At 47.2% G+C, this 16,885-nt stretch overlaps 1 protein-coding gene across 3 annotated transcripts in view; it reads right to left on the minus strand.

Moving 5' to 3' along the window:
- The window catches only part of LOC119186999 (cytochrome P450 3A16), a 45,643-nt gene extending 29,909 nt beyond the window's left edge, over positions 1–15,734 (minus strand). For 2 of the 3 annotated variants that reach the window (XM_075868291.1, XM_075868293.1), the window contains exon 1: positions 15,590–15,734. In XM_075868291.1, the coding sequence (XP_075724406.1) occupies positions 15,590–15,645 (56 nt within the window). In that variant the 5' untranslated portion in view covers positions 15,646–15,734. The remainder of the gene's footprint in view (positions 1–15,589) is intronic. The other variant, XM_075868292.1, reaches the window with a different exon arrangement.
- Positions 15,735–16,885: the final 1,151 nt, after the last annotated feature.

Below are 16,885 nucleotides of genomic sequence, written 5' to 3' on the forward strand. Positions count from 1 at the left end.
CGTTTTCGTCGTGACACCTGTAGAACAAAATGCGTTAATGGGGCCCTGAAACACTTTTTAAAGTAATCATGAAATGAATTCACCAGAAGAGCTTATTGCTTCATGAATTCAACGCCATAAAGCTTTTAAGAATTCGTCCAGTGCGAGTGAAGTTACAAAGGTTTGTCGCATGCGGCAATTGCACTATATCTCGTCCGTTGTATTTCGCTCCAGTGCGTTACCCAGACAACACTGCGTCTCCCTCTTTTCGTGACGGAGGATTATCGGACGCGCTGAAACGTGCATAGGTCAAAGCAGAGGAGCGCGGCGTGTGCCTCCGAGTATATATAGCAGGACCGGCGCCTGGCGTGGCAACGCCGGCGCGACGCGATTAAATGAACGTCCGCGAGCACGCGCACCGCGTCACGTCGAAATGTATTGGTGCCTTGACTGTGGCATGTAGTCGTGTTGTATATGGACACGCATCTCATGATTATCATGTTTGCACTAGTCACATACCTTCGTCATCCGTTGGCGTCACGTAATACAAAATTTGGCATGTGTGAAGCTTGCGAAATGGCCGCGAGCGCCTCATAGGTGTGGAATGTAGTAATTTTGTTACATGACACGCATGTCGTAATTGTCATGTTTGGATGTGTCATTTACCTATATCGTCCACTCGCGTGACGTAATATCGAGTTTGGTACATGTAAACCTAGCGAAACAGCCGCGAGCGCATGCGGAGCTTAGCAGGTAGTTATGTTGTTACATGACACGCATCTCATTTTTATCATGTTTGCATCAGTATCATACCTTCGTCACCCATTCTTGTACCGTAATACCAAATTTGGTTTAAGTGAAGCTACCGGAGCGGCCGCCAGCGCATCATGAGCGTGGCACGTAGTCATGTTGTTACATGAGACGCATCTAATGATTACGAGGTTTGCGCCAGTCACATATCTTCGTCATCTATTCCCGTACTGTAATACCAAATTCGGTATATGTGACGCTAGCGAAACGGCCGCGAGTGGATCATCAGTGTGGCATGTAGTCATGCTCTTACATGACACGCATGTCGTGATTATTGTGTTTGGATGTGTCATTTACTCATGTCTTCCGTTCGCGTCACGTAATACCGAGCTTGGTACATTTGAAACTAGGGAAACGGCCGCGAACGCATCGTGAGCGTAGCATGTAATCCTGTTGTTACATGACACGCATGTCATGATTTTCATGTTAGGGTCTGTCGCTTGTGTTTGCCATGCAATCATGTCATACCGTACCAGTTTTGCAACATGCCATGTGAACGGAACTACTGCAAGAACTGCAGGACCATGAAATGTAAATCATGACATTCATGACATACATACCATGATTTTCATGTTATTACTAGTCAAATATATTCTTCATGCAAACATGTTATGCCATACCAAGTTGGGTATCCATAACAGTATCGAGACGGCCACGAGAGCTAAAAGTCTAGGCGGCAAGATAGATAGATATATACGCTCGAGGAGGAGGAGAAAAACTTTATTTATCCCAAGAGGGTAAGGTGCGGTTGTGGAGTGTCAGAGGAGCTAACCCAGCGTAGGTCTCCGCTACCCTCTTGGCCCAATCCAAGATCTGGTCCTGAACCTCGGGCGCTGAGCTGCACATAGCAGCCTCCCTCTGCTCCTTACTTATATATTGTAGAAAATACGGTGGTGGGTTTCGAGTACACCTCCACATGATATAGTCTAGGTTAGCTCCTTGTTGACAGAAAATGCCCAAAAAGGCGGGTGTATAAGTTGGCGAGAAGATGGGAAAGGAAACGCACGCGTCTGTAACGGGCGCCATGGTATTTCATGGTAGCGCGAAGCTTCATGTTGTAAGGGGGGGTATGGGTATATATTGCGCTGTAGGTGGTTGGGATTTGTGATATTGTGGAAGGTCAAAAGACGATCTCTCGTACCGAAAAAGGCCGCGTAGTCTAAGGCGCCATCAAAGGCCTGCGCTCGGCTGGTCATTCTTCGAGCACAGGTATGAGCCGCATCATTGTCCCTATGAGAGCAACCTCTTGTGTGGGAGGGTGTTTCTCAAGAGTCGAAAGAGCAGTTGATGAGATGCGACCTACACTGAAGTTACGTATGGCAGTTTTTTAGTCCATTACAATCTTAGTGATATTGGGGATCGATTGATCTAAAGTGATCGCAGCCTCCTCTGCCTCCTCTGAGGAGTTGAAAGTGATGGATGTCGTTGTGAGCACCTTGCCCTTATAATAGATAGCAGAGAGGGCATAAGATGAGGAGGATGGATATTCTGCCGCATCGACATAGAGGACGTCATTGGCTCCAAGCAATTTTTCTGAAGAGCTTTTGCTCTTTGGATTTGGTGCTTATTATGAATATATTGGGTATATGTTTTTAGGAAAATGAGACATGAGCAATTGTTTGTGTATGTGATGGGCAATGTATTTATATTTGGTGAGTGAGGTGAAGTTAATTCGGGTAGACGATAAAATGTGGCGACCTGCACTAGTGGTGGCGATTCTTGCGTGTTGAGCTGTTAAATGGGCTTCACGGAGTTCACATAGGGTATTTATGACTCCTGTTTGGTGGAGTCATGCGTTAGAGGTAGTGACTGCAATGCCTAGCGCGTATTTGTAAACTCTGCAGAGGAGGGTGTTGACCAATTTTGCCTCTGCTAATTTAAGGTGAAGGTAAGGGGGAGTATATGTGATTTTACTAACCAAAAAAGCTTGTATTACATGAAGTAGCTCTGACTCTCGGAGCCCTCCATTTTTCCCCGAGATTCTTCCTACCATTCCTAGGGTGTTTTCAACGGTACTGCGTAAAGCTTCGAGTGTGTGTGTATTAAGTCAATTGTTTAAATAAATAAACCTAGCGCACGTACGCATGATTTTCTAGGAATGAGGCACCTATTTATGTGAACTTCGATCATTGGAACGTGTTTGTTCCAACGATGAGTTGGTAGAAGGAGCAACTCTGATTTACTCAGGGTGCAATAGAGATTCACCTGAGATGTTAGTGTAGCTATTATATCTACAGCTCTTTGTAGGGTGTCTTGAATGTGTCCATCTGAGCTTCCTTACATCCATAAGGCTATATCTCAGGCATAGATAAAATAGTTCAAGTCAGGGAAGCGTTGAAGACTGTTGGGTATATAGGTAGCATAGCGAGGTTAAAAAGGATTGGAGAGAGCACTGGCCCTTGAGGCGTTCCGAAGCTGCCTTGTGTATTGGGTGAGAAATGTTCTTATCCTAATGTTAATGTAGCTGTGCGGTCTGTGAAGAAGCCTTTAATGTAAGAGTAGGTTTTAGGGCCACAAGAAATGCGGTTGGGGCCAGCATATTGTCACGCGCTAAGTGCACGAAGAAACGTACAAGGAGACGCGACTGTCAAAATTTGAGACACAAAGAAGGACGTCACCGCTGGCACGGGCTGCTCATCTTCATCTTCTTCGTTCACTGGCACAGAACTGGCTCACTGTTCGCTGGCACAGAACACCCGGTAGCACTACTCCTCCCCCCCAAGAGAGCATCGACCCGATGCTCAAGAAAAGTGGGCACAGTAGTGGGTCAAAGTAGGCAACATAAACAAACAATAAACAAAGTAGCGCACGAGAGAAAATGCGTCCTGGGCCCGGAAATCGGAAATACATGGCATTCACTGTTCACATAGAGAGTTCACTGGCAAACGAAGAAAACTCGCATCACCGCGTAAAGTATGGTTTTAGGCGGACGACGTGTACAGTTTCTGGGCGTGGTAACCTGCGCTGGGATGATGGTGAGCCTCCGTCTGGAACCACTTTGTAGTTGACGTCGCTCACACGTCTGAGTACTTTGCAAGGTCCAAAGTACTTCCTCAAGAGTTTCTCACTGAGACCTCTCCGCCTAATGGGTGTCCAAACCCAAACTTGGTCACCAGGTTCATAATTACCTTCTCAATAGCGGATGTTGTACCGCTGTGCATCTGCGCACTGTTGAGTTTTTATGTGCACACGGGCCAGTTGCCGTGCTTCCTCAGCCTGCTGAATGTACTCATTGATGTCGGGGGCTAATTGGTCGAGCTCGTCGATGTCCTCATACGGGATCATGGCGTCTAGCAGAGTTCTGACATCTCGACCATAAACGAGCCGAAATGGCGGGAAGCTTGTAGTTTCCTGCGTTGCAGTGTTGTACGCAAATGTTACGTACGGCAGGATGTCGTCCCACGTTTTGTGCTGCACATCCACGTACATAGAGATCATCTCGGCTAGCCTTTTGTTTAGCCTTTCTGTTAAACCATTACTCTGAGGGTGATGCGCAGTGGCCTTTCGATGGGTTGTATAACTGAATTTGAAGATATTATCCAAGAGCTTCGCTGTGAATGATGTCCCTCAATCAGTGATGACATATGACGGGGCGCCATGCCGTAGCGCAATTTGATGCATAAAAAACTGGCGACTTCAGCTGCGGTTCCTCGTGGCAATGCCTCCGTTTCAGCGTAACGCGTCAAATAATCGGTTGCAACAATAATTTATTTGTCCGGAAGAGACAAAGGAAACCGGCCTAGAAGGTCCATTCCCACTTAATCAAACGGGGTAAGGGGTGGATCGATCGGTTGTAGATGGCCTGCAGGCTTTAAGGGGGGTGTCTTGCGACGCTGGCATTCACGGCATCCCTTCACGTAGCGTTTGACACAGGCAGATATTATAGGCCAGTGGTAGTGTTGTCGCACCTGATCCATAGTTCTCGAGTAGCCCAGATGGCCGGATGTGGGCTATTCATAGCAAGCTAATAAGACGTCATCGCGGAGGGCTTCAGGCACGACGAGATGTGATCTGTCACCAGCACCAGTGTTCTTTTTGTATACGACGCCATTTTGTAGGCAAAATGATGGCAACGTTCGCGACATCGGATGAGGAATGGTCGCGGTGCAACCTTATAAGTGATCTATAATCATTCTTAGATCGGCGTCATTTCGTTGCTGAGACATCAGATCTGGCCCGCTTGACATTGCCACGAAGGCGCCGTCCTCTTCTGCGCTTGTACTTGCGGATTGAAGAGGTGCTCGTGATAGCGTGTTGGCATCTTCGTGCTGTTTGCCTGACTTGTAGACGATGGTGACATCAAATTCCTGTAGGCGCAGACTCCATCGTGCTAATCGTCCTGAAGGGTCTCGTAGATCGGTCAACCAGCACAAAGCATGGTGATCAGTAACCACTGTAAATGGTCTTGCGTAGAGATATGGCCTAAACTTTGTAATTGCCCAAATGACCGCAAGACATTCTTTCTCTGATGTAGAAGAGTTAGATTCTGCGCGAGACAGTGTGCGACTTGCGTAGGCTATTACCCGTTCAATGCCGTCTTGTCGTTGTACCAAAATAGCTCCAAGACCAATATTGCTGGCATCAATGCGTACTTCTGTGTCAGCATCTTCATCGAAGTGGCCTAGCACGGGAGGGGAAGAGAGCCGGTGCTGTAGTTCCGCAAAGGCAGTCTGCTGTTCGTCAGCCCAGACAAATGGTTTGTCATCACGCGTGAGGCGTAATAGTGGCTCCGCGATGTTGGAGAAGTTTTCAATAAAGCGCCGATAATACGCGCACAGACTCAGAAATCGTCTAAGAATTTTCTTGTCAGTTGGAGTTGGAAAGCGGCGACGACAGCAGTTTTGTCAGGATGAGGCTGAACACCAACGGCGCTGACGACGTGACCAAGAAACTGTAATTCTTCATAGCCGAAATGAAATTTCTCAGGCTTGAGTGTGAGACTGGCCGATCTAATGGCTTCGAGCACATCCGAAGGCGACGAAGATGCTCGTCAAACGTTTCTGAAAACACAACGACGTCTTCGAGGTAGACGAGACAGCTTTTCCACTTGAGGTCTGCCAGGACGGTGTCCATCATTCGCTGGAATGTGGCTGGAGCGGAACAGAGGCCGAAAGGGAGCACTTTGAATTCATAAAGCCCATCCGGCCTTACAAAAGCGGTCTTTTCCCGGTCACGTTCATCGACCTCTATTTGCCAATAACCATTCTTCATGTCGACGGATGAAAAATACTTCGCGCGGCGCAGCCTGTTCAGAGAATCATCCACTCTGGGCAGCGTGTACACGTCTTTCTTTGTGACATTGTTCAACTTCCTGTAGTCGACACAAAAGCGAAGCGTGCCATCTTTCTTTTTCACAAGAACGACTGGTAATGACTAAGGGCTGCTTAAAGGCTGTATCACGCCATCCTGAAGCATTTCCTTAACCTGCGTTTGAATCACGCGCCATTCGGTTGGCGGAACACGATAAGGCTGCTGCCGTATGGGATGCGCGTCGTCGTAGGTGAGAATATGGTGTTTCGTAATCGGTGTTTGACGTATCTTCGAAGAACGTGCAAAGCATGTGTGCAATTCCAGCAACATCTCGCTCAACCGCTGCTTCTTCGCTTAAGAAAGCATTGGATTGATGTCGACGCTGCGAAAAGGCGCTTCAGCATTACCGATGCTCTCGGAAGCAAAACACTCGGTGAAATTAACGACTGGGTCGGCCTAGGCGATGACAGTTCCAGGAAAAAGGTGCTGGTGCTCGTAGCTAAAGTTTGTGACAAAAACGTTGCAGTGATCATCACGAAGGTGAACAAGGCTTCTCGCTACGCAGACACCCTGAGGCCGCAAAAGCGAGTGATTGCTTTCTACGACTGCTTCGCCGTGCATAACTCCGTCCCACGCCACCTGAACCACAACGGTTGTACGGGGTGGTAACGTGACAGCGTCGTCGATAACGCGAAGAGACACTCGGGAGTGGCTGGCGTCGGCGTAAGCTGTTGTGGCGTTTGTGGTCGCGAAAGTGACTAGACGTCGTCGAATGTCAATTATAGCACCATGCTCTCTGAGAAAATCCATGCCAATGATCAGGTCTCGAGAGCACTGTTGGAGGACGCTAAAACTGGCAACAAACGTACAACCACGGACTTGCAATCTTGCCGTGCACATAACGAGTGGCGTGACGATATGCCCGCCAGCTGTACGAATTGGCGTGCGGTTCCAATGAGTCGTTACTCAGAAGGGCGGCCAGTTTTTCGCTAATTATGGAATAGTCCGCACCAGTGTCCACCAAAGCGTTGACTTCGCTACAATGTAGCAGAACAGAAATGTCTAAGGAAACTCTTCCGCAATCAGCCGGTGATGTCGTTGTCGATGTATTGTCGGTACCTTCAGTCCGCGTCGATTTGGGGCCGTGAGCATGACCAGTCTGAGCGGCCTTGCCCCAGAAGGTCGCTGTGGCTAGTTTTCCCGACGCGGGCTAGGTGACCGGCCCTGCACCACGCCCGAATAGGTGCGATGATTTGGCGAGAACCGCCATGGTGATGGAGAACGTGAGTGGTGCCGAGATGTCGATCCGCGCTGCTGGGCAACGTAGTCCGCAATTTTCGGAGGCCGCTGGCCGAACCTAGGAGGTGGGGAGTTGACCGAAAAACCACGAAGTCCCAGCTTTCGATATGTGCACTGTCGGTAGATGTGTCCAGGTTCGCCACAGTGATAGCAAAGAGGACGTCGATCAGAGGCCCGCCACACGTCTGATTTTCGCGGAATTGTTCGGCGGTCGCTGAGATATGGGCTCGCTTGGACTGCCTGAAGCATGGCTAGGGCCATGGTATGAGTCGGAGTGAAATGCGGTGCAGGTTGGCGCAGAGTTTAGTCTGCCGGAAGCATGGCAGGGGCCACGTTGGGAGACGGAGCCAAAGGTGGTGCTGGCTGGAGTAGAGTTTGCGCATACGACATGCAAGGGAAGTCATTTAGGGGTCGCGGCTCTGTCTGACAGGACGGTTTTCGTAGTGCCTGCTAAACTTCATCTCGGGCGATGCCGGACAAAGAACTGACAGTGGGCGCCGAGAGTACAGATAACTTCTGAAGTTCTTCGCGAATTACAGAGCGTATGAGCTCTCGGAAGAAGTCGACGTGGCCCCCAAGACCGCTCATGTAGTCCGTAGCAGAGGCAAAGTTCACTTGTCGCTCGTACGTCTGTGTCCGTTGCCGAAGCGTGCTTTCAATTAGGACGGCTTCAGCAAGAAACTCTAACGTAGTCTTGGAAGGGGGGGGGGGCTGCATGCAAGACCACCGAACAACTGCTCCTTCACTTTACGCATCAGGTATCGCACCTTCTTTTCTTCCGGCATGTGAGGGTCGACTCGTCGAAAAAGACGCGTCACGTCATCAACGTACATTGCTACGCCTTCATTTGGCATTTGCATACGGCACTAGAGTTCACATTCAGTTCGCTCTTGACGATCGGGACTTGCATACGTTTCGAAAAACCGGAGTTCGAAGTCCACTCATGACGTAAACAGACCTGCTCATTTTTCGTACCAAACACGTGCCCCGTCATTCAAACTGAAGTAGACATGTCGGAGCTTGTCTGTGTCATTCTACATGTTGTGAGCGGCAACGAAGTTATAGTGGACTAGCCAATCTTCAACATCCTCATGAACAGCACCATGAAAGGGGTTTGGCGTTCGTGGCTTGAACAGTGTATATTGAAATGGCATTGCGCCTTCCATACCGGCTGGGTTGGAGCCACTTGGGACGGCGCTGCCTGGGATAGTTGGGGCCGTCATCCTCTCTGACAGAAGTCCGAACTCGGGGTCCAGTCCACGCATCCTTCGGCTAGCACTGTGAACAGGCGTAACCACCGGTATGGGGCTGGAGCTTCTTGTACTGGGAGGGGTTCGGTGCATAGGGTACCCCGCACTTCCACCAGTCGTCACGCGCTAGGAGCTCGAAGAAACGTACAAGGAAACACGACTGTCAAAATCTGAGACACAAAGAAGGACCTCTCCACTGGCACGGGTTGCTCGTCTTCGACTACTTCGTTCACTGGCACAGAACTGGCTCACTGTTCGCTGGCACAAAACACCAGGTGGCAATATATAGATGAGTGGGCTACGTTATTGAATTATTTATGTATGGCGAGACCAAGGATCGCCTGAGTATCCTCGCTCTGGTTAAGGATTATGATGTGTTGAAGGCGAAGCATCGCATCTTGCCCCGAAAGTGAGGCCCTAAGGCCAATAATTTCTGGAGGCAGTAGTCCATTATCCTCCACGTGTATCAGGAGGCGTGCAAGTACAACAGGCTCCATAGCCTTTCCGAGACATGGTTTTAAGAAAATGGGCCTCAGATTTTCTAATAAGGGAGCGTTGTTCTGTGTGAATATAAATATGACTCTGGCGTCTTTCCATGAAAGGGGAATGGTGCCCGTGCATAAACAGTCGTTAAAGTACTCAACAAAAGCTTTGATAGACATAGGGTGAAGATTTCTAAGTAATATTTGTTGTTAACGCGGTCGGGGCTTGAAGCCGACGTGATACGGAGTGTTGCGAGGGCGTGCCTAAATTCCGCCTGTGTTATCGGCTCATCTAATGACTCATTAGGTTTCCCTGTGTAGGATGGTATAGAATCCTTACGTAATTTAGGTAAATGAAACGTGCGGATGTTATCAAAAAGGTGTCCTAAATGGTCACAGAGCTCGTGTAATAGTTTAGTGATAGCGTTGACTCAACACCTTTTTGAAGATGTTGAGTCCACTTAGTAAGGTCTGCAATACGTGAGGGAGCGGCGCTCTTGCAGGTCTTTCTTAATTTTTTCCAATCTGTGAGCATCAGGGGTTTGGGTGCAATGAGTCTGCATTTTAGCTGTAAGGTAATTCTAATAATGTAATGATCACTGTCAAGATTACTTTGGGTGTTAGTCCAAACCATTGTGGGAGCATTGTGAGTGAGGGTAAGATTGGGGAATGTATCTTTGTTCACACTGCTCCCCAAATGAGTACAAGGTAAAATGATGTGCCTTAATATGGGGCCAGAGGGTTCTACCTTTCGGTGTAGATGCGGTGTAACCCCACGCTGGGTGAGAGGCGTTGAAATCCCCACTATGATAAGGGTGGGTTTGCCGGCCGAGGATGTAGCTAAGGCGAATAGGGAATCGAAGCGGTGGCTTTTCTCTTGTGGTATACTATCAAATTGAGAATGTATAAGAATGACGAGTCAAGTTTATCAGGTAGTATTTGGGGAAAGTCGTGCTTAATGTCGTTGTCAGGAAATTTTGAATAGGTAACTGTAAAGTGCTTCTGAGTTAAGACAGCAGTATTTGGTTTGGTATCAGCCGGGTTTCGATGCGTTCTATAACCTGACAGCTGCACTACGCTATTTTTATTGTAATGTAATACTTGGGAAAGGAGTAGTTTGTGATTTGATGTACTGCAGGAGCTTTGCCTTCTTTCAGCGAAACCCCCTGCAGTTCTATTGCCATACGACAAGTCCAGTGTGGTTACGAGGAGCCATTTTCCCTAGGTCGATTTGGCTTAGGTTGGACAAGCTCTGGATGGTTAGCGTGGACCGTGTCAATCCACTGCGTGACTCTATCTAGAGTTCGTTGCACCGGTAACATGGCTTGTTGTATCGAGGACACGGATTCATGTAGCTTCTGCAAGGAAGCTGTGGAGAAGGTGATAAAGTTGTCTAGTTTTTCCTCGAGTTCGCTTACTTTTTCTTTACCGTTATCAACCTTCTCTAGTTTCGCTACGACTTGGTCTAGTCGCTCTTCGAATGACAATGTGGGAGTCGAGACTTCGTTTTTAAGCAGGTGGTTGAGCGGGGTACCTAGTTATAGGGGTGTTTGAGGGAGGAGCTGGTGGCGGTGAGATAGGTGTCGGGGTAAGAGATGAGGCGGGGATGTCTGGGGAGGTAGATGGTTGTTTAAAGGAGTGAAGCTCTAGGCGTCGTTTTAGATTTTCTGCCCTCATTTTGCACTGTCATCCTGCAATAGTTTGAGCTGCTTTTGAATGGAGCTTTCAAGGGAGGCTACGTCAGCCCTGCTCATCTCACGTCCAAGGCCAGTCCGGTGGCTGGGGTCTTGACGAATGCTTTTGTTGCGTCTTCGACTGCGGATGCGGCTTTTTCAGCTTTGTTGTCTTGTGTTACTGGGTGAGCGTCCTCTAGGGGCATTCTTGAGAGATGTGCTTGGATCGAGGAATGAAGCTGCATCTTGCTCGAACGTTGAGTGTGTGTGCTTTAGTTTGGGCTTGTAGAGCTGTGAGCACTGGGGGGAGCCGGTGGGGTGGTCACTGTTGCACACCACACACTTAGGTTCACATTTGTTATCAAGGAGTGGGTTCGGAATGCCAAACATTGAACATAAAGAATAAGGGGCGCCTGGGCATACGTCTGGTCTGTGGCCAAGTTTGTGGCAGAGATTACAGGCTTCCTTCTTATCATGATAGGGCACGCATCTGGTGATGCCACCCTGATAGCTTATGTAGAAAGGCACGCGCGTACCTCTGAAGGTGACCAAGATGGAATTGTGCAACCCTTCGGCGTCCGGTCAGGATGAGGCCTAGTCTGTTATAGTCCAATAGACTTGACAAGATGGTTTCAGGTGTGTGTTCCGTAGGAATATTACAGATGACCCCTCGGCAGGTATTGCATGGATCGGTAATTTGGGGGACAACTTCAAAGCTGCGCCCATCCATATTGATGGATTTGATATGGTGGTATCCTTCGGTGCGTTCCCAGTCTAATGTGCTTATGAGCAGGATATTGCTTACAGAGTTGAAGCGGTATTGGTCGTGTAGGAAGCTTGTGAGCGCTGCCGCTTTTAGGACGACATGTATGGGCTTCGGAAGGGGAGTGTCAGCTCAGCTGAGGCCTCCACGTATTCGCAGGACTATTTGTAGTCGTCCGCTGGAAGTAGAGGGGTAAAGGGGGCACTACGACTAGACGATGGGAAAGCTTTCTGTGACTGTTCTTGCGAAGTGTTGATGGCAGCCGTCGATTTCTTCGGGGATGAAATGGCTTTCTGGCCCTGGCATACACTGGACGCCAGCTGCCTTCATCATCGCCGAGAGCTTCAGCGGAGGCAAGCTCCTCTCTCTTGGTCTCCTGTTAAGAGGGAGGGACAGGAGGCAAGCTCCTCCCCCTCTCCATCCCAAGATGAATGAGCATGTTGGTAGGCCTAGCCGGTAGACCCACCGAGGTAGTGAAACACTGCCAAAAAGTCGATGTTCGTGGATGCTAAATGCGAAACACTCACTTGAAATCAATTCAGATTATGTGGTCGATCCCGTAGAAAGCTTCACATTTGTTCAAGTTGCCATTGAATGACTTGAGCAGTCAAAAACAGGAGTTTTGTCGGAGCGCTTGCTAAACGCGGCCGCTACCGGTGGCCTCTATGGTGCGTCTTTCGGATACGGTCGAAGTCACCGAATTTCGCTGAGAAATGCTTTGCATTAAAGAAAGGCAGATCTCACGTACATGAGAATCGACGTTATGTGAAGCATGCGGAGGGAAGATGACCATGTTTCAATTGAGCGACACGTCACGTAATGACCCTAAATATATGCACAAATGTTTCATGCACAGGCATATGTTGAAGAGTTGCTGTTGTTTATACAACCAGTTGTTTGCACTTCCACAACGATGTCAACTGGAACAAGCGTATTAGCAACAGCAGAAGCTTATATGATGCGCTGATGCTCGCGAAAATGCTGGCCCTAGACACTGCTAAATAAATGAACTTAAGCGCATGGCAGGTAACCACAATTAACGTTAACCCGACGTGACGCCTGTATCAAAGGAGTACATACGTAATGTTTATAAGATTGGGTAGGCAGCACTGCCACCGATATTTACGTTTCACAAAGATTAGAGTCAATTTAAAGGCTAGTTCCGGGACCTGGCGTAACTCTGTGGTGAAATGCTTCATTGTCACGCAGAACGCTTGGGTTCGGTTTCAGCTGGGGCCCTGACATTTTTTCTTCGCATTCGTCGGGTCAACGCTGCCGATGCCAGGTATTTTTTAACGTTGTCGCGTTAAAATTGCCCATGCGCGTTCTCGTCGTTACTGGGTAGATACTAATAAATAATCACCTGTGGCATATACTCGCATACCAGTGGCACATACCCGCCCGTAGGTATGTGCCACTGTCCACGGGAAGTGTTTGACGACGTATGTGACGGCACTGTGACATTATTCATTGTCTCGACCAGTGCATCACATTCGTTGAACCATTTACACTTCCCCCCTCCCCATGCTAATTTTAGTTCACGCCAAAAGGGTGACCACGAGAGCACCCAAACGTAAGCGGCTAGATAGATAGATAGATAGATAGATAGATAGATAGATAGATAGATAGATAGATAGATAGATAGATAGATAGATAGATAGTCAGGCTCAAGTCCACTGAAGTTCGCTAAGAAATGCTTCGCATTCAAAAGAACAAAAAAGAGGCACAGTAAGTCCGAAAACAATGGCCCCTTGTGATTTTTTTGTGTGCTTCCGTACACAACACATCTGCACTGCGGCAGAGGCAACTTGTATTTCTCTTGTATATATCAAAATTTTAACGCTTTTGTAGCAGTTTACAACGACATGTGCACTTATTCACACTTTTTAAGGCGTGTATATTTCAAGAGCCAACGTAAGCTCTAAACGGCAGGAGTGCGGCTAATTGCACACTGCACGTATATTTACAACATACTGCGGTCTTGAAAAGACCAAGCAGTAGAGGCCCAAAAATATAAGTGGAAAACACACGTAAGCGTGATAGATGAATGATGTGCACAAAATACAAGAAGATAAGTACATTATACAGAGATATATAGAAGAACCTAAACACAGGTTAATACGACCTTCAGAACAACGGAGATGGGTCGATCTCCCTATTATACATTCACAATTGCGATAAACAGTAAAGCAAGTCGAGTACAGACTACAGTACAGACAATATGGCACGCTCAAAATGGCAAATAGTCTCAGAAGTGAAGACCACTTCAGGCAGCGAATTCTATTTCGATACTGTACGTGGGAAAAACGAATTCTTGAACATGTTTGTGTGGGCTTGATACGGAAGCAAATTGTGCGTGGGCCGATGTCTCGTGGGGCGCGATTGAAATGGCTGAATGTATACCGATGCATTTACCTTTGTGGAACCAGTATAAAGAAAAAACAGCAGTTTCAGCCTATCGATTTTTCGTATATCTTCCAGGGTTGAAACGCTATTCGCCAGCATTAGAGAAGTTGGTGAGTCGGTGGTCCTATATTTGTTGAAAATGAAGCGTATAGCGCGTCTTTGCACCATTTCAAACAGGTGCTCATCTTTTTTTAAGGGGTCCCATACGACCGAAGCGTAATGCAGTGCAGAAAATATTATCATTTTGAAGGCTAGCAATTTGACATGAGCCGTGACGCTTTGAGTTTATGCCGTAAAAAGCCCAACTTGCCTGTGGCAGATGCGCAGATGTTTTCCATGTGCTTTGACCACGACAGAGTATTGGTGAACGTTATCCCGAGGTATTTGTACTGGCTTTTTTCTACCACTGGTGCACCATTTATTGAACAAGAAAACAGAAAGGGTTGTTTTTTCTTCGTTACACGAAGTAGGACTGTTTTGTCAGCGTTTTGTTATTTCATGCCCTTGCCTCCGGTAGCTCTTTCTGAGGGATGCCTCATCACTTCAACCGCCTTCAATATTCCCCGAAACATTCATGATTCACAACCTTTGGTATGTAAAATGGTTGCGCAATTATTTTAAAGAGCAACTAAATGACCTGACGTATGCAAAACAGCCCACGCACAAGGCACTGCACGTGCGCCAGCACCACCTGTTCGTGCGTACACTGAATATAAACTTTTCTGTGCAATACCAAGACAAATCACTTGCACGACAAGGATAACAAACAATACCTCTGATTCGGTCAACGTGCTGCTTCTAAAAAAGCGTTTTTAAAAGCAACTACCAATTGCCCGATCTGAATATTCTGAAACGACCTGAAGCCTCTCGAACGCGAGAAGATGGCTAATCTTAGAAACAAAGTTGGAAAACAACAAACTGCATTTTTCGAAGACAAACTGATGAATAAAAGAACACCAAAAATATTTAATAACGCTGCTAATCTGAACTATGCTAAAAAATGGCGTCAATTTTTTGCCGCTCCATGTTTTTTTTTTTGCATCCGCGGAGTAAGACATCCGTTATCTATGATTGAACAAGCCAGAAAGGAATTTTGTACGCATTTCCGCTCTGTCAATGATTGACGCTTGTATTCTAGTGATTAACGTTACAGATTACAAGAAGTGCTACGCGATGGAGCATTAAAGTAGAGTCAATGTTCACAGACGAAGGAGTGAGCAAAAATATTTGCAATATTTTATGTTCCAAAATTGTTAACTGCCGGGTGCAGTACATGCGGCTTTGGTGAGAGGTTCAGTCATCCAAGCTACACGTTAGTACATCTTACCATGAGGTACAAAACAGGGTCAAGAAAGATGAACATAGAAAATATGCCTCAGCTTGCATTTTTATTGCAATACGCGATGTAAAAAGGAATAACAACTAAAAAAACGCTCAAATTGATTGCAGCGTGTGTATTATACCGAAACCTACACGCGCCAAGCAGTGTATTGAGCGCGCAAGAAGCTAGTTTCTCGTTTATGAGGACGATACGCACTTACGTATCTGTCTGCTTCCCTGGGAAGTTTGTGCGCGTAAATTTGAACGTCTAAAGCTTCCTATTTATTCTTCTAACGATAAAGAGTTCGCATATATGAGTTATAACCCTTTGCAACGTGCGTTCAAAGTGGTACTTACATGAAGAACCATGTTGCGAAGACGACGATCAGGCTCAAGAGAAACACTTCGAGCATGATTCGCGCGAGTGCCGCGCCCTTGTGAAGCCGAGTGTAACAACAAGAGTTGTGCCCGAAGGACGCCCTGTGTAGACCTTCTGTGGCCTCTCGCACGCACCTGTGATAACTACGCCAGAAGGGTTGTTCGCTTCTCTGCGGAGCCGGAAATCGTGCGAGTACGCATTTCATGATGTCGCTGTTATTCATGATGTGAGATAGGTACTTGTTTCAACATACAGATGCGCGTCCGCTACGTGGTATAATGTAAAATTGCGGGGTGAATCAACCTACTTTAATGTATATCAGCGCCCAAGTACAGCGCACGAATGAAGGAATTCATTCAAGGACCGCATCCATTGCTCGCGGATTGAGGCAGTACTGGAGATGCGATGCATGGAAAAAAGGAAAAAAATACGCAAAAGAACAGCTTCTGTTTCACTTTTTTTTCCCGGCGCAGTTGGGAATATTGGTCAGAAATTCTGTGGGATGAAACATACAGAAATAAAGCTTAAGCAACACCTAGCGTTGAACTTAAAGTCAAAACATCCCGCATGATACGAAACCACCAAACGACGGCTGACCAATCGCCATCGACATCTCATGAAGTCAGCTTCTCCAGCGTCATCGTAGCTTGAGTCTATCGCTTAGCTTCGGGTTTGGTCTGGTGTGGTGATCTTCTAGTGTGGTTTCTGATGTTTTGGAACCCGTTATTGTTCATTTTTGACTTTCCCTCGTAAACGTCTGTGACCTGCGGCTGATGTCCGCCTAAAAAGCCGTGCGCAAGTATATTCTGCCATGGTTGGGATAATTCATAATATGTGGATGCACTTCACGGTCGAGAAGACTGGAGGTGGGAAACTGGGAGTCGCTGTCTGTAAGCACTTCAACAGCAGCTACTCTTTTCTCAATGCGATATCTTAACATGATGAAGCCAGCAGTAGTTGCCAGTGATATTAATTCTGAGGATGAGCTTGAACTCCATCTTTTTATTCTCTTGTTCAATGTTTGCGTAGTGGAAGGCACGACAAAATACACATTTCTTTGTTCTAAATGACCTAAATTTTTAGAAAGCCACACCCAATAAATGAGAGCTTAATCAGTTCACGGTGATGCTTCTGACTGCCTTCGATCTGTTAGATGCCACATTCATTTGTGAAAACAGGGAAATCATTTCATTTTTTCTATTTATATTGTTACGGTGCATCATCGACAGGAGCAAGCGTGGCACTTAGCGAAGATGAAGAAGACGCCTGTGCGT

The sequence above is a fragment of the Rhipicephalus microplus genome, chromosome 7 (genome assembly GCF_043290135.1).
Source record: "Rhipicephalus microplus isolate Deutch F79 chromosome 7, USDA_Rmic, whole genome shotgun sequence".
NCBI classification, from domain to species: domain Eukaryota; kingdom Metazoa; phylum Arthropoda; class Arachnida; order Ixodida; family Ixodidae; genus Rhipicephalus; species Rhipicephalus microplus.